Here is a 23,626-nt window from a genome sequence, read left to right as displayed (position 1 = left end):
GAGTCAGGATCCACAGATTCCTCCTCTGGGAATCCATGCAGCAAGGGGGGAGAGATCTGGGATGAATATGATAGCGATTATTCAGAGGAAGAATCAGATGGCTCTTCCTTTTCCCTAATAGTAGGGTCTGTGGGTTGAGGCCTATGGCTCAACAGTGGAGGTGGGATGCTAGTACTCCCTGCAGAAGAAGGCCGTAGGGCCATAAAGGCACTGAATAAACTTAGACTGAAGGCCTGCTAGTCAGGCATGCTTTCAGAAGGGGAAGAGAGGTGTTTTCTCTTTTCTATCTTCTTAAGGGGCCTAGTGGATGTCTGAAGGGGAGAAGGCCTAGATTCTGTAAACTGTAAAGGACCAGAGGGGCCTGACGGACACACGGAAATCGCTGGTTCCCCCTGGCATTGGAGACCAACATCAATAAAGCCTCTACGAATGTGCCATCTGCCTGGGATTGTGGGGCTTCCGTGGAGATGCCCACTATATCCAAAATAGCAGAACACGATTCCTCTACCAGGTCGACGTCAGCCACAGGCTGAGGACCAGGAGGAAGAGCTGCAGCAGTAGTGGTCTTGGCCTTCTTTTTCAGCAGTTCCGAATGTACACCGAATGAAGCCTCCATCCCTAATAATCTGCTTTAACCTCTGATTTTCTAGGTATAAGTTAAGTGCATGTAAATGACTACACAAGGTTTTGGGCACAAACACCTGGCAAACAGAGCAGGCCTTCTGGTCGTGCGACTGACCCAGCAGAAGAGGCACTGGTCATGTGCGGCTTTATGAGGAATCTGCCAGCTGTACTTACACTTGCCTATTCTGGATGACATTAACAGCAATATAATAAGTAATAGGACTAAAAGGTTCCCCAACAGGGTACTTATCTGAGTTTTCGAATGCAACGACAGTAAGAGCTGGAACACCTGGTGTACGACTGGCAGCTGAGAAATTCTGAGGGCTGGTGTGTGCGGACGTCACTTTTATGGCCCACATTGCTACAGCCATATTAGACATCCTACATACCACATAGGGACTGAAAAACTTTTGCATAATGGCCAGATGTACGTGAAGCAAGAGGAGTAAATCCACATGTAGAATACTGCAACACTGGAATAGAAGGACATGAAGAGGATCCATGAGTACACATGCTGAAATGGCCAATAAATGAACCTTGACAAAGGGATAAGAAAGGCCACAGGACAGTAACTCACACAAACCTTGCAAAATCAGAGAACAATTAGCTCTGTATAGTTGCTGGTTATGTTGTTGGCACCACCTTTTCCATTTGCTAACATCTGATTTTCTAGTACCACACTTTCTTGCCTCCATTAGTACCTGCTGCACATCCTCAGAAAACAAGTGCCTAAAATTAAGACCCTACCATCCAGGCAGTCAGCTGAAGATGACTGAGGTCGGGGTGCAAGTGGTCTTGTGCGAGTAGATAGAGTCTGTGAGGAAGCTTGTGGTAATTGCCCCTGGCCATTTCCAAAAGATGGAAGAATAATGGTTGCCAGGATCAGAAGTGAGTCTAGCACAATGATCTTTGGGATTCCTTGTCAATCTTCAGAAGTACCTTGGATATTGTGGAAGGCAAACAGGAACATTCCTGTCCAAAGAAAAGGCATCTGTCTTCCAGGCTTTCTTGCGTGGAGTCCTAGAACAGAATTTTGCCAGTTCATTGTTCAGAGAGGAGGCAAAGAGGTCTAACTTGAGGAAGATGCTTCAAATCTTGGAAAACTCCTTGATCTAGTTTCCATTCATGAGGGTCTGCCCTGGTTCTGCCCAGCTTCTCTGCCACACAATTTTGCTATGAAGGAATGGACAATGCCTGTAGAGTAAGACTGAACTGTGAAACTATATCCCAAACTAACATGGCTAGTCTGCAAAGGGGGTAAATCCCGGTTCCCCCTTTCTTGCTGACGTACCACATGACTGTGGTATTGTCTGTAAACACGAAGTCCCAGGGACCAAAGATGGTTCACAGGGTTGAGTGACTTGATCAGGGCAAGCATCTTGATACGTATGTGCTTCCATCTGTCCTTGGTGTCCCACACCCCCTGCACTTTTATCCCCCCAGAAACTGCAACCCAAGCAAAGTCTGAAATGTCTGTGGTAAATGACTGCTTAGGAGAAGGGGAGACCTGGTTCTAAGGATATCTGTTGTCTCCACCAAAAGATTTCTCTTCTGAAAACCTCAGCAGTGGGATCTCAAAAGGTAAGGGATGTTGTGCTGGAACCAAAGAGATTTCAAATACCACTGTATCTTTCTCATGTGGAGTCTTGCCAGGGGTATCATAAGAATCATACATGCCACGAGAACCAAAATCCTGAGGTATTCCCCTGGCAGTCTGAGTGGAAAACCTTATAAACGGGGCTAAATAAAGAACTATTTTTCCTGTGGAAGAAAAGCTCTTTGAACTAAGGTATCTAGTTGACATCCCAGGAACACAATCCTGTGTGAGGGAGTCTAGATAGATTTTTGAATGTTTTTGTGGAGTACCAAGTTGTGCAAGTGATCTCTCACCAAAGAGCAAGATTGCTGACACCTTGAAATAAGACTCTGCAAAGATAAGCAAGTCTAAACATAAAAATGTGGACACACTGTAGCCTGCAATGAACTACAATTGTAGCTAGACACTTTGTGAATATTTGGTGCAGTGGATAGTCCAAAGGGTAAGGCAGAGACCTGATAGCTACACAAAAACCTTTGGAAACGTTTGAAGGCTGGATGAAAAGGGACAGTTACCAGGAAACGTGAAAGAGGAAGAAGAGGTAACAGGTTGTGAAGTAGCATTTGAATTTGGGCACTATCACAAACAAATTTAGGAAAGAACGATCCAGAACTGGTCACCAAACATTTTCTTTCTAGAGGGATAGTATGTGATGAAAAACAAGTAGCAACAAAATAGTCTGATCTGCAGGTTGAGGAATGACCCCCCCCCCCCAGAAAGGCAGAATTTTCTCCCATTGTCACCTGTAACCTTGATGAATGTTTTTCAGAACCTATTTGTCTGAAACAATCTTCTACCACATAGAAAAACAGAGAAACAGACTTTCTGGAAGAGATGAGAGGCCGGGTGGGGGTTGGGGGTGTCACAAGGTCTCTTGAATAGTCATTCAGACTTGTTCAACTTCCTTGGTTTTGGGAAGTTTGAGATTTCCTTTTGAAACCTCCCTGCCATTTCTTCTTGAATGACTATTTAAATGAATTCTGCTGATGCTCTTTATTATGACTTTGCCAAAATTGGATGAGGAGAAAGAAAATCCGTTGGACAATTTGGAAAAGGAAACCTGATAAATCCTAGAGATTCCCTGGATCAGCCTGCCTCTTTCATCACACTTTTTAATCACCTCTGCAGCAGCGGGGACAAATACTAAATCTCTATCCAAGAGAGAACTTAAAAGCTCATTTTTTTATATCTGGTAGGTTCTGAGAATTCAGCCAAGCAAGCACCCTTGAAGCAGTATAAGTAGCTATAGCCTTGGAAGAAGTATCAACAGAGTCATACACACACCACAATCAGTGAGTAGTGTGACCCGTGCAACAGAAGAAACTAAGATATTTAAAACAGATTTTTCGTCACAATAAGAAACTGTAGGTAAAACATTCCTCATACTTTCATAATTAGTCAGAACAAACTAACATATGAGCCTGACAATTCAAAATTCTGAAAATCAAAGTTGCAGAAGTGTATACATTTTTCCCCTATACCTATCAATAATTTTCTCATCCTTATCAGAAAGGATAAGCAGCAGTGGAATCAACTAAGGCTATAGCTGCTCGGTCAGGTATGGGATTACTATATAAAAATTTTAAAAGACTAAAGAACTGTGTACATCCTATCTGCCTGTTTATGGACAGATGGTTAACCATCAGGGAAATTGCAGGCAATTAAGATATACATCCTCTAAAGCAAAAAAGGACAGAAGGAATGAGTGTAGTTTCTGTAAAATCCTTCTTTAACAACTCTTACTATTTTTCAGGGAATGAGAAACCTCATTGTTTACATTAAAAACCCTAGGATATTCCAGCAATAGTCTCAGAGAAAGAGAAATTCCCACAGGGAGAATCAGAAACTGAACGCTCCTTGGAGTCAAAGATCTAAGGACAAAACTCTGAATCCATCACTGCATCCTCCTGTTCAGATTCAGAATCTGGAATCTCCTCAGGAAAAGAGGAATCCCTCTTCCTTTTACCAGAAACTACTTTACAAGAAAGACTGACAGCCTGAATTAAACCCTGAGCCAGTCCCAGGAAACTACTCCAATCCAAAGAAATTTGAGGAAAATGTACAATCTTGGTTTTATGTTTCTGACAGGAAAAATGGGGCTAACCATGCTACTAATGGCAACAGCTGCTTCCCAGGGATGGGCACAGCATTCAGATAATAGGGAAACCTTCACTCCCCAGGACAGACCAGAGTGGCTCTCCCTCGCCTACTGAGGGGACTCCAACAGCTACAGAGGATGTAACTCACTGGTCAAAAGTGGCTGTAGGTGCTACAACAGAGGGACCTGGGGAAAAGATGAGTGGTCTGAGGTACAACAAATGGCCACAGCACAGTCACCCACCTGCGGATGAGGCAAATTGCTAGCCTGTTATGGTGGCAAAGGCTCTTTGCTTAACTTTTTCTTTTTGTGGATGAAAAAAGGACAGATTGTGGAACTGGTAGTCTGTTCCACGGTCAAGTTGAAAATGGTACATCTTTCCCGGAGAAGACACGCAGCAAATGCCGGTAAAACTACCAGTCCAACAATTTATCTACATAAAATATATTTTCAGTTAGTATATACTAGTTTTAAAATGACCAAATGAAATGAGCGCTTCGTTTAAAGGAATGTTACAGTCTCGAGACAGTCCGTAAGTAACAATGCTCTTAATTTTAAAATAACTTTCCTGAAAAGGAAAGTAATAAACAACAAAATTTAAGAAAATTTTAGTTTTTTTCTCCAAAGACAACTAATTTGCCCAGCATAAAAAAGTACAAGCTGACCATCAATCCTCAAAAGCCTCAGAGGAGTATACTCTTTGGCCCAGTACTGCTCTCAACGGCTTTGCACTCAAACCTTTCTTTTAGTCAACTTGAGCTGCTTGGCAGTTTAGGTGTGTGGCAGGTGTTCTGAATCTTTGGAAGCTGGCTGGCTGCTGCATCCTTGGCAGGATATAACCCAAACAGCTGAGGTTAAGCCTACTGCAACATAGATCAATATGAAGAACATCAGAAAAATATATGTTAAAACAGAAACTTTCCCCAACAGAGCAGTTATCTTTTTGAAGATTTTCTACCAGCGTTCCCGGACCATCAAAAAACTATACTTGCCTGTAACAAAATACAAGAAAATGCTGTGGGCTGACCTCTCTCATCTATGATGCAAGCATGCATCTCAAGCATGTGGAGAATGTTGGCCTGCATCCTTATGGAAGCACAGCTCTGGGAGTAAGGCCAAGCAGGCAGACATGTTAATGTGGATGATTCCCATATGTAATGATTATTACTGGCAGAGTGACCTAAGCAAGAAAAACTGAACATACCACATTCATTATTATAACGTAGTCACAAGTGTAATTTCAGTGTGTTGTGTTTGTTTCTATAAGCAGACTGACAAGGACTCAAGAAGTCCTAAGATTATATAGGATTAAATCAAAATATAAGCTCTTTCTTCATTAATGCTACATACAAAATATTACAGACGGTGGCAACTTTCCAAACTGCTTGGGAGAAGACATGGTTTCTTTTGGAGAAGGCAATTAAAGCCACATTTAACATTACTGGAAAAATCCTAACAAAGAACTACAAAACTTGGTAAATAACTGGGATTTAGAGTTTCAAGGTAACATTTATGACTAGCATCAAATCCATAGCAGACTGTTGCTCAAGATGAAACACAAATAATCACCACAAAGTCAAGATAATTCAACTCAACCCAACAAAAGTCAGGGTGTTCATTATATGAACAGCCATAATACACTCTGGGTATAACAAGACGGCAAGAACATTTGACCTTGATAAATTTATCCATAAATAATCACACCAAGAGGAGGAAAATGCCTAATACACAGTTATAAATATTAAGATGCACAGCCAATTTAACACTAAAGAACACTACCACAAGAGTTGATACTGGTCAACAGACAACACTGACTTCTTAAGAGAGAGCTTCAGGAAATCCTCTAGACAATCCCTTCACTCAAAACTTCCCATCACAGCAAGCCTCAGTGCCTCTTCCTACTTGATTTTGCTGCTTGTGCTTAGGAGTTAAACTGCGTTTAGTTTGCCGCATTTATTACTGCTTGTCGGAAGCCTTATTAAATTGATGACCGTATTCTACTGAATTGCTGCGTCATTTCAGTTGTTTTTTTACTGTTCTGACAGCGAGCTAATTTATCACATTTGCACTATTTTAAAGCAGCTTACTGATTATATTTCATTGCTATTTACTGCAACTTACTGCTGTTTAACTATTTTTTTCATACTGTGAGTTCTGTACTTTTGTCTGTAAGTGGTTAATATGTGCTTCTTTGTGAGACTGTTAACCTTACATTGAGTAGCATAGTCTAGATACAGGTTTGCTGCATCCAGAGATGCAGCTGCACATTTTTTAACCCTTTTTGAGATATTCCAACTGCAAATTTTCCCTTAGTAGCACTTGTTTGATTACCTAGCAGTGGCGGCTGGTGACTTCAAATCTAAGGGGGGCTGCAGGAGACAGCTGAATGGGTGGGGTCAATGGGAAGGGGTGCGGCCAACTAGAAAGGGGAGGAGCTATGCTCAAAACCACAAAAACTAAATACACTGCCCTGGGTGCCAAATCGTTATTATGAGAGTCCAATCAAGACAAAATGAAGTGTAGAAGAATAAAAAATATTTCAATGCATTGGCTGCATGACTGCTTACTTAATATCTATATGGAAACAAAAAGGTTGTGAGGCAGGAAAAAATAAATTACTTTTTAAATACATTAATGGAATGCCAGTCAAAATCAAGTATAAGAAAAACAAGCAGCACTCAACTCAAACCACTTCTTGCACTGCAGTTCTAATTATAATTTATATTCAACTTTATTAAAGTACCAAGTAACATGCTGAAAGTAGAAATCTCTGATACCCCCACTTGTAAAAATGTTTCTTAGCCAAAAAGACCTGCTGCCTGACAACTATCTACTTGTTTCATGGGGAAAACATGATCAAAGTAAAAAATGAAAAGCAAACAAGAAATAAGCTCAAGATACATTGCTTAAAAGGATTACTGTACAGGTTATGGACCACACAATTGGCATTGTGTTTAGTTTACGGGTAAAGCCTGCAGAGATGACTGAAAGTCTCCAAGTGTAATGAGCTTCTTAAAATAATGTAATCCTGTCCTTTATTACAAATACTGTCATATGCATTTCAATACCCAAGGCTTGTACATTATCTAGTTAAGTATTCTCTACATGGCAACAACAGAAAGGCTTTCAATGTTGGCAGTTCTTTAACAGTATGCTTATTACAGCTTACTTGCATCTTACAATCTCAGCCAAGCATACCTGATGGTCATTAAAGTATTGCTACTTAACCACAGAGCAACAGGCACTTTGAGTAATAAGCATAAATCAACAGTACAAAAAATATGACAGAAACCAGACCATTCTGAAAAAATGAAGGACAGATGAAAAGCCACTCTAGTACTTGTGTTTACCTTGGATGGGGGGGGAATGCTCTGCACATTTACACTGCATAACTACTCCTTGCCTTGTTTCAACACATCCAGAGTCACTACATAGGGGAGTGGGGTGCAACAACTTGTATGTCACAATCTGAAATGTCTCTGGCTGACTGTGATGGCCCTGACACATTTGTCATACCTCTCAACCTCAGAGCAAGAAATCTGGACAAAGCCATACATAGAAGTGGGACAAAGGCCCAAAAATAAGGACAATTTTTAAATATTTCTCTTATAAACTTAGAAAAATAATAGAATAGGTCTTGCATTAGTATGAATTTTCTGAATGGTATGAAATCTGAAACTTAAATGTCTGTCATTATTTTCTAAATTCAGTCTTTAATTATTTGTCACTAATTCGCCAAAAAAACCCCACAATTTTATGAAAAATGGACCAAAAATGTGATGTAAAAATATAAAATAGCCACACAATACAGTTGGGAACCTGCCAAAGAAGGGACACTTTAATATTAGTACTGCTAACTTGAGCAACTGACAAAATAAAAGAATCTACATGCATTTCTGAAATAAAAGTAATCTATAACTCTGATTATTACAGTTATTTCTTAATTGTAAACCCTCCATGTTTTCTTCCAAAATTGCTATTTTACGGAGGGATTATTAGGGGGAAGAGCAACATTTTGAGCCAAAATCAGGGACAGTTGAGAGGTTTGGCTATGTCTAATTCTATAAAGCGATTTATTTGCATGTACCTCTCAACCTGTTAATGCAGTAAATCTGGACAAGGTCAAATATATTGGGGGAACATATAAACAGTACTAAAAATTGCTCTTGTATAAACTGAGACAGTTGATAGAATAACAGGTCTTACTTTAGCATGCATTTTTCTGAAGGTTATGAAGTCTGAAACTCAGTGTGTCATTATTTAGTGACTTAATTCCTAAATGATTTACCAGAAAACCACAAATTTTATGAGGAACAAACCAAAAATAAGAAGCAAAAATCTATTCATTCTTTGAAAATCTGGACAGTTGGGAGGTATAGTTCAGCTGGGGCTGTCTAAGTTTGCCGCCCTTCCCCCTCACAAAATCATGGTCGAATGGAGCCTCCCCCTGCAGCCATTCCAATGATCCATTGCTTGGCTATTTCACTCCATTTACCATAAACACTAATGTGCATAATGATTTACTTCTATGATGATTTGGACTTCATTTGAAAGTTTTATTTTGCATTTTACACCACAAACAATAAGACATCTGCTAAACAAACTTAGCATTAAAACTTCTCTGCCCTTGAAACTCACATTTATTGAAACAGCATTGAAACCCACATTCAAAGAAAATACATTTTACCAGTGGCAGATAAAGATTAATTCTGGGCTGTTTTCAAATCATAGGCCCCTTGCATATGAAACATACATGTGCTCTTTGATACACCTTCCTATGGTTTTGAACATTTTTCCAGTAAACAATGAAACAAAACTCATGCACCAATAATGACAAAACTGCCCAATTCAGAACATCTTTCCAGTAAACAATGAAACAAAATGCATGCACCCATAATGACAAAACTGCCCAGTTCAGAACATTTCCATCATAAAAGTCTACTCAAACTTCTACAATCCACCAGTATTAGTAAATAAGTACAATCTCTGCAGAAGTAAAAGTCATCTGAATAATTCCACATTAAAGAGATCTGCAACTAATGAAGAGGTTGTTGCTAGCAAACAACTTTATATTTCGTTGTTTCATCTACAAATAAAGTGCCTGTTGCCCTTGTGGAATACATTGCCTATGTTACATTAAAAAAAATGATAAGCTAGTAATATTGCAACAGGGAATGGATGGCAAACTGATAACAGGTTCATAGTTACTAGGTATCTAAACCAAAGAGGACATTCTCAGGACTGCAGCATCTACTCCCCTTTAAAAGTACAACAATAGTACAGTATCAACAATGCATCTAAATACTTTTGGAGTAGAATCAAAAGCAAGTATTCAACCTGTTATGCTATTAACAATACAAGAAGTGTAACACTGCACTGCATATTGATAGTGGTTTCTTTTTCTCTTCCTTTGTGATTAGCACCTCAACAACTCATGCAACCAGATGTTAACATTTGAAAGTCATTTTTATCTTGTGTGTAGAAGTTTATACACATATGAACACAGATATGTATATGCATTCCGTGTGTGCACACATGCACACACAGATAAAGGGTGTGATAAAACCACATACCAGAAACACTTTTTAGGTATTTTTTTGATTCTCTACACACTTTGCACATTAGTTGAGTTTCACTCTTGATATGCTGGCATAACTTTTCTACAACCTTTGCATTTCATCTTGTAACCCCATTATTTTTAAGCTGCAGACATTCAAGCACTAGGCAAACAAAACACAGAATTATATACCTATCCAAAATGCCCTACTTAAGCTAAAGCAACCCTTCTAAATGAACTCAGAACACAAAATCATATACCTCACCAAAACACCCTACTATAGCCAAAACAACTACTCTAAATGCACACAAAACACAGAATCTTATGAATCTCCAAACTACCATACTACAGCTAAACTAGCCCTTCTAAAAGCAGACAGTACACAGATTCATATATCTCTCCAATGTAACCTATTACAGCCAAAACAAACTTTCTCAATTCAAACATCCACTTAATTAAAACAGAAAAAAAAAGTAAAAAGCACAGTAGTTTTCTTTTACTTCATTGCTAGGTTGTGTTTGTGTTCTTCCCATGCCTTTGCTACTCATTTTAACTCATATTCCACTTATATTAATGGTGCTAACCATACCGCTTAACTGTACAGATTTTCAAAAGAATGTCCAGATTTTTGTCTCATATTTTTGGCCTGTTCTCATAAAATTGCAGTTTTCTGGCAAATCAGTGGCAAATCATTCAGGGTTGAAGCTGGAAAATAACGGCAGACATATGAGCTTCAGATTTAATGCCCTTCAGAAAAATCATGCTAATGTAAAACCTGTTATTCTATCAACTTTTTGTAAGATCAAGATTTAAAAAGTGTCCCTATTTTTGGGATACTGTCCCCCCATTATTTATGGCTTTGTCCAGATTTCATGCTCTAAGAGGTTGAGAGGTATGGTCAACATTTTGATGTTTTAGTTTCACTGATTTCTCAGCATATCTGTATGACATTAAACACAAAATTATGTCAAGTTAGATATTTGCCAGTTATTTCCTGTACCAGTTATGAGTTCTTTTTTTTTCTGTGTGTCTTTCTTCGCCTATGCTGGCTGACTACTGAGTCTCCCACTATTAGTTTTAAGTCAATTTCTCTGTCTATAGTGAATATCCCAAAATAGGGGTAAGAGAAAACTGAGAGCTATGATACAGACAGCCATGTTTATGTCCTCATTGACATCCCAAAAATGATGGATTTACAATGAGGCCTTAACTGTACCTGCTGTGACTGACAGCAGCTCTGTCACCACCAGATATCCTAACACTTCTATGTGCATTTGCATTTTTCCATACTTGATTGCTTTTACTTTTGAATTACCAAGCCAACACTCCAGATCCAGATGCTTTGGTAGCCTGCAAGCCTCTGCTTGAATGGTCATAATCAGTCTGTTAGAACCACTACTCCCTTCTCCAGGAACAGACACCCAGCAGAGCCTAATCACTTCCTCCCTCTTCTAGCACCTGACCCATGATTTGAACTCTGGTCATTTAGGTCATTTTCAGGAGTTTATTCCTCTTTGCCACAGTGACAGCCTCAAGAAAAACAATTTCTTTATGACAACTTTTTATATATTTATGGATTCACTATTAAATAATCACATATGTTAATTTTTAATGTAAGGTGTTCCATCTGCAAGGTCACATTAACAAATTGTCCTTCTAGGAAGTAAAACTCTATTTGCTGCAATTAGAATGGAAAATAGTAGCCTATATATACATTTAGGAAATGCAGATGTTCTGGATTCAGACTATGTCATGAAGAAGATTTTAACCCAAGGAATATTTCCAGATGCTCTCATTTACATTAAAATTGTATACGCTGGTATTGTGTATTGCAAGGAGGCTATGCCCAGCTCCTAGGACTTATTTATGCTTGCTTCAAAATATGCCTAAATAAACTAAAAAATAAAAAGACTGTTTACATCAAATAAAGATCTACACAATGATGCATGTTGCCCCCCCCACACACACACACACACACACACACACACACACACACACACACATGCAGGTAGACCCAAAAGCATACATTCCCTTAAACCAACATTGCCCAAGTTAAAAATAAAATCTCAAATGAACACTGACAGTTGGCTGGGACAATAAAAAATACTACACATACCACCAAGAAGAAAACTCTCTGCACTCTGTTCTTCTAACTACTACTACTTCTTCAGTTCTTCTTCAGCACAGTTATTAGCTGACAAAATATAGGCCGCCAAAAAAAAAAATAGAAATCCAATGGCAAATCGCCGCAAATGATAAATCCTTCACTGTTCACTTTACTGTGTCTGTGATTGACTCACGAATCAGTCCACAACCGAAACTGTTTGATTCTCGCTCTTTTCCCAGCACATAAAGCCCGGGAAGAGCGACAACCAATCAGCAGCATTTAGGCTTAGCCCAGCAAGCACGTCATGACGTGCCTGCGGACGTCGCAGTCCGAGCCCCTTCCAATTCTATGCGGTTTGGAACCGCATAGACTTCTGGGCATCACAATGATGCCTTCATTGTTCCTCCGGGCTGCAATGAAAACAAAAAAAAAAAAAAAAAAGGCTGTTTAAAACCGCGGTTACAGTGCGCAATGCGCATGCGCGTACTTCCGAGTCGCGGACTCGAATTAAAGTACAAAAAAAGATATATATATATATATATATATATATATATATATATATATATATATATTTGTTTACATTATTAATAGGTTCATAGGTTCATACTAGGCTATCTGCCCGAGGGCATTTACAAGCCTAGCCCATAGTTTTGTGGCTTACGCCACCCCTTTAGTATGGGGAACTATACCCATTATTTTGCTGTGCCTCTGTTGAGCAGTGACACTGAGGTAATCCCTGGGGTATATCTGCGATCTCCCATCCATTGGTCAAGATTTCTCTTGAACAAGGCCAGCGAGGTGCTCTGCCTCACATATACCGGGATTTTATTCCACAGCATAGGGAGTCTTTGGGTGATGAATCTATCCCTCCAGCACGTCCTATTAATAGCCGTGTCGAGGTTTAAGTCTACCGCCCTTGTGGCTCTGACGGATCTAGATTTTTTGAGGTGAAGCATATTCATCAAATCTGGGTTTGACATGGCCTTGTATGTTAGGCAAAGGTCACCTCTGAGCAAGCGGTAGCGACTGAATAGAGCTGGAGTTCTTTCAGTCGGGCAGCATAGGACAGATGTTTGAGACCCTTTATCCTTTTGGTAAGGAACTTTTGTGGCCTCTCCAGCTGCTGCAAGTGTCGGGTCAGATACATTCAATGGGGCATTGTACTCAATCATTGGTCTGATGAGTGATGAGTATAGGGAGACTATGACCTCCCTTGATCTAGATGAGAATCCCTTCATGATAAGGTGGGCAATGTAGAAGGTCTTCCTAACTACTTTAGCTACATGGGTGTCGAATGACAGACTACTATCAACCTGGGTCCCCAGGTCCCTGATAACTTCTTCTGTGCTCAGTGGATTGCCACCTATTTGGTAGCTAGGGGTAACCTTGTTTTTCCCGAAGGGTATGACTATGCATTTTTTGGCATTTAACTTTAGACCATGGCTCTGGCACCAGTTATCCGTTTCTGTGAGACCCTTCTGAAGGATATCTGTGTCAGATGTGTTTTCTACTATGGCCCAGTTTGCAGTCATCTGCAAACTTTGTCAGCCATAACCCTCCTGTGTTTGCTTGTACTGAAAAGTAGATGCCAAACAAGAGTGGGCCCAGGACTGAGCCCTGTGGTACACCACTTGTGACAGGCTTTGAGTCTGACATGGCGCCAGCAACTCTGACCCTGTGGGTTCTGTCACTCAGCCAGTTTGCAACCCATCTTGTGATGTATGGGTTAACATTTAAGCTGATGAGTTTTTCAATGATACCAGTCGGTATTGTATCGAGCCTTCGCCAGATCGAGGTAGGCTGTATGGACTGCCTTTCCTCATCAATGGCTTTGGTGACTGTTTCAAAAGTCAACCAAGTTTAGAAGGCATGATCTGCCTTTGACAAAGCCAAACTGGGATGGATCCAAAGTCTGCAAATTCCTATGTCTTTATTTATGAGGTCCATTATGATCCTCTCCATGGCTTTGCAGATAAGGCTTGTCAAGCTAATGGCCGGTAATTTCCAGGGTCGGTGGAGGCACCGCCTTTGTGAAGTGGGACCACAGTTGCAGTGCGCCACTCCCTGGGTACGTATCCAGAGGTAGGACTATGATTAAACAGCTGTCCTAGCTGTGGGTTTAATTCCTCGTTGAGTTCGTGGAGCACACAGCCGGGGACACCATCAGGTCCCATGGATGCTGTGTTTTTTGCTTTGGAGAGAGCAGTTCTCACTTGGGCGTTGGAGATGTTTGGGGGGCTGCAATCGCTTGGTATAGATATCTCTCCTTTTGGGGGGGAGGGGGGGTAATAAACTGTAACAAATTACTGCTATTTAGCTGAGGGGGCTGCAGTCCGGCAGTCCGATGCCACGAGCCGCCACTGTTACCTAGTAGTAGTATGCTTAGACCTTTCACCCTTTATCCTCTTAGCTCTCTCTGGCCTCTCTCCCACAGTTTCAGACAAACATGGATGGACAATTTCCTACATTTTCTCCTATCGGTCTGGTTGATATCGGCATCCCGAAACAGCAAATGCCTCATGTACACAGACAACCCTCTACTACTGCCACCTAGGAACACAATTTGTGAGAGATTCAGTTACATCAAGAACCTAGAGTCATTGCTCCCCCCCCCCTCCAAGCCAGTATATCTGGCACTGAGAAGGCAATCAACACAAACACCACACCTCAACCACCACCCACACCTACACAACACACCCCCACATATGCAGAGGTCCTCAACAAAAACATACCCAAACAAGAGAGATCTCCAAGGCAAAAACACACGTGAACTCCACTGCCCACCACACCACACAATTCACACACCTGTGTCTCACAGCTACTAAGGCCTAAATATAAACTCAACATATTAGTCACAGAAGACTCCCATTGTGAGACACAGAAATGTGCCACTCACCAAGCTGGATAAGGAGAAAGTCACGGTTAGTTGTTTGTCAGCTGCCAGAACCTACCATATCACCCATCCACTCAAGTCTCTCAACAGGTACCGTTATAACTCTCATAGTCCATGCTGGCGTGAATGACTTGAGACGTACCTCCCTGGACTATATAAACAGAGACATGATTGAGCTTGATGAATGTGTGCCCCAGACAGATATGTTCCTAGCCTTAAGCAGCATTCTACCGTCACTCACAATGATGCTGCAATACAAAATGAAAATGAGTGACTTTAACAACTGGCTTAGCTTCTGGTGTCATTCCAAGGGGATCCAGTACCTGACAGCCTGGGATGACATAATTGACAAACCATGTTGCTTTGCCAGAAATGGCTTCAGGCCCCTGGCAAAGGCTCTTTCCTCCCCCATTGTGATTTCTTTAGGCAATGCCATGAGGCAAACTACCAACATGAAAATTTCATCAAAACATAAATTAAAGGTCGTGCTGCTAAACGCTAGGAGTCTAAACATGAAACTCCACGCATTGAGAGCATTCTTAACCCTGGAAGATGCTGACATTTGTGCAGTCACAGAAACCTGGTTCAAAGCTGTGGAGAGCACCCCAGTCATACCAAGTTACTTAACCTATCATACATTCAGACTCCAAACCGTGGGCAGCAAAGCAAAAGGAGGTAAAGTTGCAATATATATAAAAGGCATACACACCTCCAGGTTGGTCAAACAGTATGACGCACAGGAGACATTCCAGGTGCAGTTAACAACTGACAAGACCCCTATTCAAATCATAGCTAGCTACTGGTCCCCAACTTTGACTCAAGATGCCCACTCCACCTATCTGGACCTCTTCGAATCTATTACGATTCAACCCTTTACCCTGATCCAGGGTGACTAACTATCCAACCAGACTGGAAGAAATACTCATGCCAAAACACACATGCCCAGAGATTCCTTGATTTTGTCAATGTAAATGCCTTAAACCAGTTGGTCGACACTTCCACAAGAAGTGAAAATATGCTGGATTTTGTATTAACCAACATGAGTAACCACTGCAGCATCACTACAGTGTCATAATACCTGGTAAGATCTGACCACAAAGCAGTCACTTTCAAAGTCACCATCTCCCCCAACCCCTCCCCCCGCAGTTAAGGTCAAACAAAAAAAACGTATCCAAAGCTGATTACAATCTCCTGAAGGAAGGTATAAACAGCTTCATAGCACTCTCCCCCTCCACAGGAACTGGCACAAGTCCAAACCTACATCAAAGTAGTATACAAGTATTTGTATATATCTGCATGGAATCAGGAATACCAGACAGGATGAAATCCTCCTCCTCAAGGAAGAGTAAACCTGTCTGGTGGACATCTACAATAAATAAACTCTATAATAAAAGGAAAAAAATTGCTGTCCAGGACCAAGAAGAAGCAGGTGCCCATTTTTGAAGCAATCTCTCCTTAGCATGAACAAGCAAATAAGTGCACTAGTGAAATCCTCCAAAGCAAACTTTGAGTCCAAACTGGACACATCTACTAAAGACAATCATAAGGCCTTCTTCACATATGTCCTCTACTCATAACTGGTGGTCAAGGACACCACATATACAAACGCCGTAGATAAAGCCGACCTGCAGACAGTTTCAGTGAAAACTTCACCCTTCTGCCCCCCCCCCCCCATCAGTAAATCAGGACATCCCCAACACCTGACCCTCTCCTTATCTCTAGGGAGCAAGTCTTCACTGCCCTCTCAAAGGCAAAACCATACAGCCTCCATGGGACCCAATAACTTTCCAGGCTGCATCCTAAATTAACTCAGGCAGGAACTTGCAGCACCTTTAGGCACCCTATTCAACCAAAGCCTGAGTACAGGCTTCGTCCCAGCTGAGTGGAGAATAGCCACTGTCATCCCTTTGCACAAAGGTGGAGCATCCACTGATCCAGGAAATTACTGACCCATCAGCCTAACTAGCCTGATCTGCAAGGCCATGGAGCAGACCATCATGGACCTCATTAACAAGGACACTGGCAACCTCCATACACTTGTTCCCACACAGTCTGGTTTCATCAAGGGGAGGTCATAACCTGTTATATATGGTCAACTTCTTTGAGACGGTCACCAAAGCCATGGACGAGGGGAAGATGGTGCACAACGCCTACCTTGACCTGGCCAAAGCCTTTGATACTATTCTTCACTCACAGACAGCAGATAAACTCTCTCACCTAGGCATCAATCCATATGTTACCAGATGGGTAGCAAACTGGCTCACTGATGGAACTCACCTAGTCAAAATAGGGGAATCCACCTCAAGCAGTAGACTCATAACTAGTGGTGTACTCCAGGGATCAGTCTTGGGGCCTCTGTTGTTTGGGATATACTTTTCTGAGGTGCAGACCAAAACCAGTGGGCTATGGCTGACCAACTTCGCAGATGGCTGCAAGGTGGGTACTTGTCATCAATTCCCCTAATAATGTGGGCATCCTCCAAGAGGGTCTCACCCAAACAAATGACTGGTGCCAGAAACATGGCCTCAAACAAAGTAAAAAAATGCATCATCATCCCCTTTGGGGAGAGTGACAGCCCCACAAATTATCACATTAGTAATACAGTCCTAAAGCATGCAATCTGTGAGGGACTTGGGCACCCAGGTTGAAAGTAAACTTACTTTTGACCACTATACTGCCTCCATTGTATGGAAAGCTTTCTACATGGCCCACCTCATTAGTAAGGGTATCTCATCCAGGGAACTGGTGGACATATCCCTGTATTCTTCCCTTATAAGACCCATTACTAAGTACAATGCCCCTTTTGGCAAGTACTTCACAAAGCACATGCAGCAGCTGGTGAGACCACAGAGGTTCCTCACCAGGAGAATCCAGGGCCTCAGACATCTACCCAACACATATAGGCTAAAGGCCTTGTCCCTCTACTCAGTCTCCTACAGATTCCTCAGAGGTGAACTCTGACATACAAAGCAATCTCAGACCCTTGATGGGACTGCTGCATATTCGCAAGTCAAGCTCCACTCGATTAACCCGCACACGAGACCTCAACCTGGTCTGTGACATCAACAGGACTTGTTGGCAGGACAGACTTGTATCCCATAGACTCCCCCTTTTGTGGGAAAGACTCCCTCTCCATGTCAAGCAGAGTACCTCATTAACCCTTTTTAAGCGCAACCTGGATAAGTGGATGGGGAACAGAAAACACACCCCCTGGGATTCCCTCATATGCCCCCGCTGGACAGTGGCATCAGGTGCTGACTTGTTGGAACATGAGCTGAATTCTTGGCTAGGCTTGTAAGGGCCTTGGGGTCAATAGTCTAGTAACTAACTTCCTATGATCCAGAAAAGCAAGTCTCAAGCTTCTGAAGGTGACTCAGAGCAGTTACACTGAAGTTCTGTCACCTGCAAAATATTTTAATGATGTGCTTTACAATGAAATAGAACAAGCAGCTCTTCTACTACAGCAACAACAAGAAAACCTAAAAACCTGTATGTTTTAAGCAACAAATGCAAAAACTTTCCTATGAATCATGTTACTATGAAATTTAAGCTGCAAGAGAGGCTAAAAAGGACTGGAAATCCGATGGCCAAAGCACACCAGTTACCCTTAATGCATATGGCACAAGCTAAGATGGTGGATACTTGATGCCATACTCGATGCCCCAGCACAGAAGCATACAGTCAGGAAACAGCTAGTCAATGAAAATACAATTTAAAGGAAAACCCATGTCATACCTTACTACACAGACTCCAAGTTACAAAGGCTAATATTTTTGAGGTATGAGTAGCGTCTTTTAATGAGCAAATACTTGTGTGCCACACTCAGATGTAAGGATTCATTACTGCTAACACACCATTTTCAACAATCATTTGTGATACGGGATCTTCTATCCAACTAGGCACAAATGTATTCTATAAAAATATCAAATCTGCAAATTTTCCCTCCCCTCTATTTCTGTACATAAATACACGCGCACACGCACGCGCACACACACACACACACGCACGCGCACGCACACACACACACACACACACACACACACACACACACACACACACACACACCGTTTACTATGAGAATATCTAAGTACAGAATAAAATCCATTCACATCTTCGATTCAGATGTGCCACATGCATCATATTAATTAGGACAGAATGTCGAAGTGCATATAGTGAAACATTTGAATTCGCACTTTCGACATTCTGTGCTGCACCTCACTACTACACATCATGTAACGTAATATTTTTGCAGGGGGGGCTTCCGTGGCCTCCCACACCCCCTACAAATAATACATATTCCCAATCCCCACTGTATGGCAATCTGTAGTCATAACTCAGATGACATATGTGCGAATGCACAGTGGCATTTGCTAAACTGCACACTTGCAATAGTACAGGACAGCGAAAACAGGAATGGACCAACTCTGGGTCAACATTCCCATTTTCGTCAAACCTGAACTTGTAATTTTCAAGTTAAACCCACACACCTATATACACATAAAACAACATAAATTGTAATTTTATAATATAAATTAAAACTTTTGCGTTTCATTACCGTAATGTTCCATGCAGTCCTGAGCCCAACTTGCTGATTCCTTTGGCTGATGAATTTGTTGTATAAAGGTATGATCCATCTGTTGTGAGAAAACGTCCCAAATCTGCTTCTAAAAGGCAAAAAAGTGTATTCTTAAAAAAAAAGATTTTGCTATAACCCGTGATTAAAAAGTCCATATAAACGACTAGACACTATTAAAAGTCAGCATTCCAGTTGAGTCAATATTTTACACACTTCTACAAAAGCCAAACCTCCTTCCAAAGAATCCATTACCTTGCGTATATCCTTTGTACCACACTGCTGCCATGACACTTATCTTAGTTTATGTTCCCAGAAAACCATACAGTGCTCCACTGATATGCACAAAAGACCATCTAGCCTATTACATACACTAGTTTTGACAAGGAAGTTTATGAATGAGTTGAACATAGATAATATTTGGGAAATGCAACAGACTAGTTCTAATCACTCAGGCAATCAGAAACCTCAGTTTCTGCATCAAGAACTCCGTAACTGAAGTATTTACTTAAAAACGTTAAGCGTTACGCATGTTTACAGATAAAACATAACAGAATGAAAATAATTTAATGCAGCAGGTCTAATGGGATATACAACAAAAGGAAAAAAAGTTATGGCTAAAATCAGGAAGACCCATAATGACACAGGCCCCCTCAACAGGAAACTAAGAAGACTAATCAAGGCCAGTTTTAAAGCTCAAGAAAGCCTAATAGGCTAAAGACAACAACAAGGCCTTCTATAGCTATGTCTGAAACCTTAAAGGCAGCACCCATCAGTGTACCAAACTGTTGGTCAATGGTGCCACCTTCACTGAGCAGAGACACCCAATGAATTTGCTGGCTGAGAAATTCAGCTCAACTCCCCACACACTCCTCCCACATTCCCCCATGAAATATCTACTAGCATAATCATTTCCACCCACCTATTAGCAGGGAGCAGGCACTTGCAGCGCTAGCTAAGGCCAAAAATCCAGCCTCAGTGGGCCACAACAATATCCCAGGATGTCTCCAAAACAGTTTAAAACATGACCTTGCAGACCCACATTTCAACTACAGCCTCAAAACAGGCATTGCACCACAAGAATGGAGGACTGCAACTGCTAGCCCATTTCACAAGGGTGGACCATCACCAACCCTGGAAACTACAGACCTATTAGTCTGACTAGCCTAATATGCAAAGCCATGGACTGACTTATCATGGAAATGATCAACAAAGACAGGCAAACTTCAGACAATGGACCCAATATGGTTTGGCTTTGTCAAGGGAAGGTCATGCCTGCCAAACCTGGTGGGGTTCGCTGAAAAGGTCACCAAGGTAATAGATCCACCAAACACGTCACCAAGGTAATAGATCCACCAAACACCAATACATGCAAAAGATGCAATTATACAGCCAAAATGGAGGCTAAGCTCTCTCAACCCAAGACTGGACCAGGCAGTCAAGAGGAGAAGGGAATTACTTGCATCACACCACCAGTCTCACATAGACCTATGAAACCAGCACTGAAAAAACCCCACAAATAAATACACAAAAACATACTTGGAGGCTCTAAATAAAAATCTGCAAAAGCAACAGGGACCTCCAAAGAAGACATCCAAGCAACCTCCACCCCCCACAGCACAAACCATGAAACACATACTTCACAAAACCAGTGCGTGCCACACAATCACAGCCCTTAAGGCAAAATAACATACCCATCACACTAGTAATAGATGACTCTACAGTCAGGCACACTGATGTCCCTCTCACTAGGCTGAACAAGGAGAAGGTTACTGTTAGTTAACTGTCGGGTGCCAGGATCCGTCATGTAACACAAGCACTCAGGTCACTTCAGAACAAGTACAAATATGACTCTGTCATTGTCTATGTTGGTGTGAATGACTTGAGCCGTATCTCCCTGGACTACATGAAAAGAGACATGGAGGAGCTCTCTGATAACGTAGCCCAGGATGGTATGACCCTGACCCTGAGTAGCATCCTGCCCTCACCAAGAATGATACCACAGTATAGAGAAAAAAATATCAATTTCAACAACTGGCTAAGCTTCTGGTGTCATTCAAAGGGGATCCAGTGTCTGTCAGCCTGGGATGACATGCTCGACAAGCCACGCTGCTTTGGTAGAGACGGCTTGCACCTGTCACCCTTAGGTTTTCGAATACTGGCCAAGGCTCTTGCCACCCCCATACTGCCTTTTTTAGGGAAGGCTCAAAAGACAAGTCCACTGCCATAAATAGCACAAGTAACAAAAAACTAAGGGTAATGCTGCTCAATGCCAGAAGTCAACCTCAAAATGCACGCACTTGAGGCACCCCTCAGTATGGAGAAAATCGATATATGTGCAGTAACAGAAACATGGTTTAAGGCTCCAGAGAGCACCCCAGCACTACCAGGCTACAGCTCATACCATACATTTTGGCCACAAAACCCAGACCGAAAATCAAAAAGCGGGGGAGTATCCATATTCATCAAGGATACCCACACCTCAAGGTTAGTGGCACAGCACGATGCTTCAGAGATCATCCACATGCAACTAACAATGGGCAAAACTGCTACTCAAATTATAGCTTGCTACAGATCACCAACCATGTCCCAGAAACCCCACTCCGCATTCCTGGAAACAAAGATCCTACCAAACACCCTGATATTGGGTGATTTCAATTATCCAAACATTAACTGGGAGAACTACTCAAGTACGAACTCCCTGGCCCAACATTTCCTAGAATTTATAAACTCAAACACCCTGGATCAACTGGTTAACACCCCCACCAGAGGTGACAACATATTGGACCTGGTCATCACCAACACGGGCTGGTTAGATCTGACCATAAACTAATCACTCTGGATATCCAAATTCCGCCACCACCACCGTTCAAAGAAATCACCGTGAAACACCTTTCAAAAGCAAACTTCACGTTACTTAAGACCGAGTTGGGAAGTTTCAAAGCTCCCATGCTAAAGGATAACACTGTCCAAGCTGCAAAATCCTTTACTAATGCACTCTACGGGCACCTACAAGAATGCATGGATCGTGCTATTCCAAACAAAACCAAGACTCACTCCTCCAAGAAAAGGAAACCAGTCTGGTGGACCTCTGCCATAAACAAGCTATACAATAGAAGGAGGAAACTAGTACAGAAAAGAGTAAAATTCCAAGAAGGGAAGACATCCCTAATCAATATCAGCAAGAAACTACATTCCCTCATAAAATCATCCAAGGCAAGCTTTGAAAGAAAAATTGCCATGGATTCCAAAGATGACCACAAGGCATTCTTTAGCTATGTCAAGAATCTAAGTGGCAATGCTCAGATCTGCTTGGAGTTAGTGCAGAATGGCACAAAATACACTGAACCGACCGATACAGCCAACATCCTGGCAGACAGGTTCACTGCAAACTTCACTCCCCTCTCACCCCCAAAAGGGCCCATAACTATACCAGAAGAATGTAGTGCCCCTGAAATCACAGACACTCAGGTTAAAACAGCCCTCTCCAAAGCCAAAAATATAGCATCAATGGGACCCGACGGTGTCCCAGGTTGCATCCTACACAAGTTCAAAAATGAACTAACCCCTCACCTAAACACACTCTTTAAACTCAGCCTCTCCACAGGCTACGTGCCCGGAGAGTGGCGCACAGCAACGGTTATTCCACAAAGGTGGAGCCATAATGGATCCCGGGAACTGTTGCCTATAAGCCTGACTAGCTTGGTCTGCAAAGCTATGGAGCGCATCATCATGGATCTCATTAACAGAGACATTGGAAACCTCCAAACACTGGACCCAACCCAGTTCTGCTTTAAGGGCAGATCATGCCTCCTAAACCTGGTGGACTTCTTTGAGACAGTTACCAAGGCTATAGACGAGGGAAAGGTGGTCAACACAGCCTACCTAGACCTCGCAAAGGCCTTCGACACCATTCCCCACTCAGGTATTATAGACAAGCTCACCAGCCTGAACATAAACCCCTATGTCATGAGATGGGTTGCCAACTGGCTCACGGACAGAACCCACATGGTAAGAGTTGCAGGAGCTAGGTTTGACTCCAAACCGGTTACAAGTGGCATTCCCCAGGGCTCAGTCCTAGGACCCCTCCTGTGCGGCATATACTTCTCAGGGGTACAGGCAAGCACAGGAGGACTATGGCTCACCAAGTTCGCAGACAAATGCAAACTAGGGGCTA

The 23,626-nt window shown here is 41.9% G+C and overlaps 1 protein-coding gene across 2 annotated transcripts in view; it reads right to left on the bottom strand.

Annotated features, from left to right (window-relative positions):
- The window catches only part of HECTD4 (HECT domain E3 ubiquitin protein ligase 4), a 5,422,508-nt gene that overhangs the window by 4,672,773 nt on the left and 726,109 nt on the right, over positions 1 to 23,626 (bottom strand). For both annotated transcript variants that reach the window (XM_044068422.1, XM_044068423.1), the window contains exon 5: positions 19,432 to 19,540. In XM_044068422.1, the coding sequence (XP_043924357.1) occupies positions 19,432 to 19,540 (109 nt within the window). The remainder of the gene's footprint in view (positions 1 to 19,431; positions 19,541 to 23,626) is intronic.

This window comes from Protopterus annectens, chromosome 4.part0 (assembly GCF_019279795.1).
Source record: "Protopterus annectens isolate FY-2018-M chromosome 4.part0, PAN1.0, whole genome shotgun sequence".
Classification (NCBI taxonomy): Eukaryota; Metazoa; Chordata; order Ceratodontiformes; family Protopteridae; genus Protopterus; species Protopterus annectens.
This window is presented reverse-complemented; position numbering and strand designations above follow the sequence as displayed.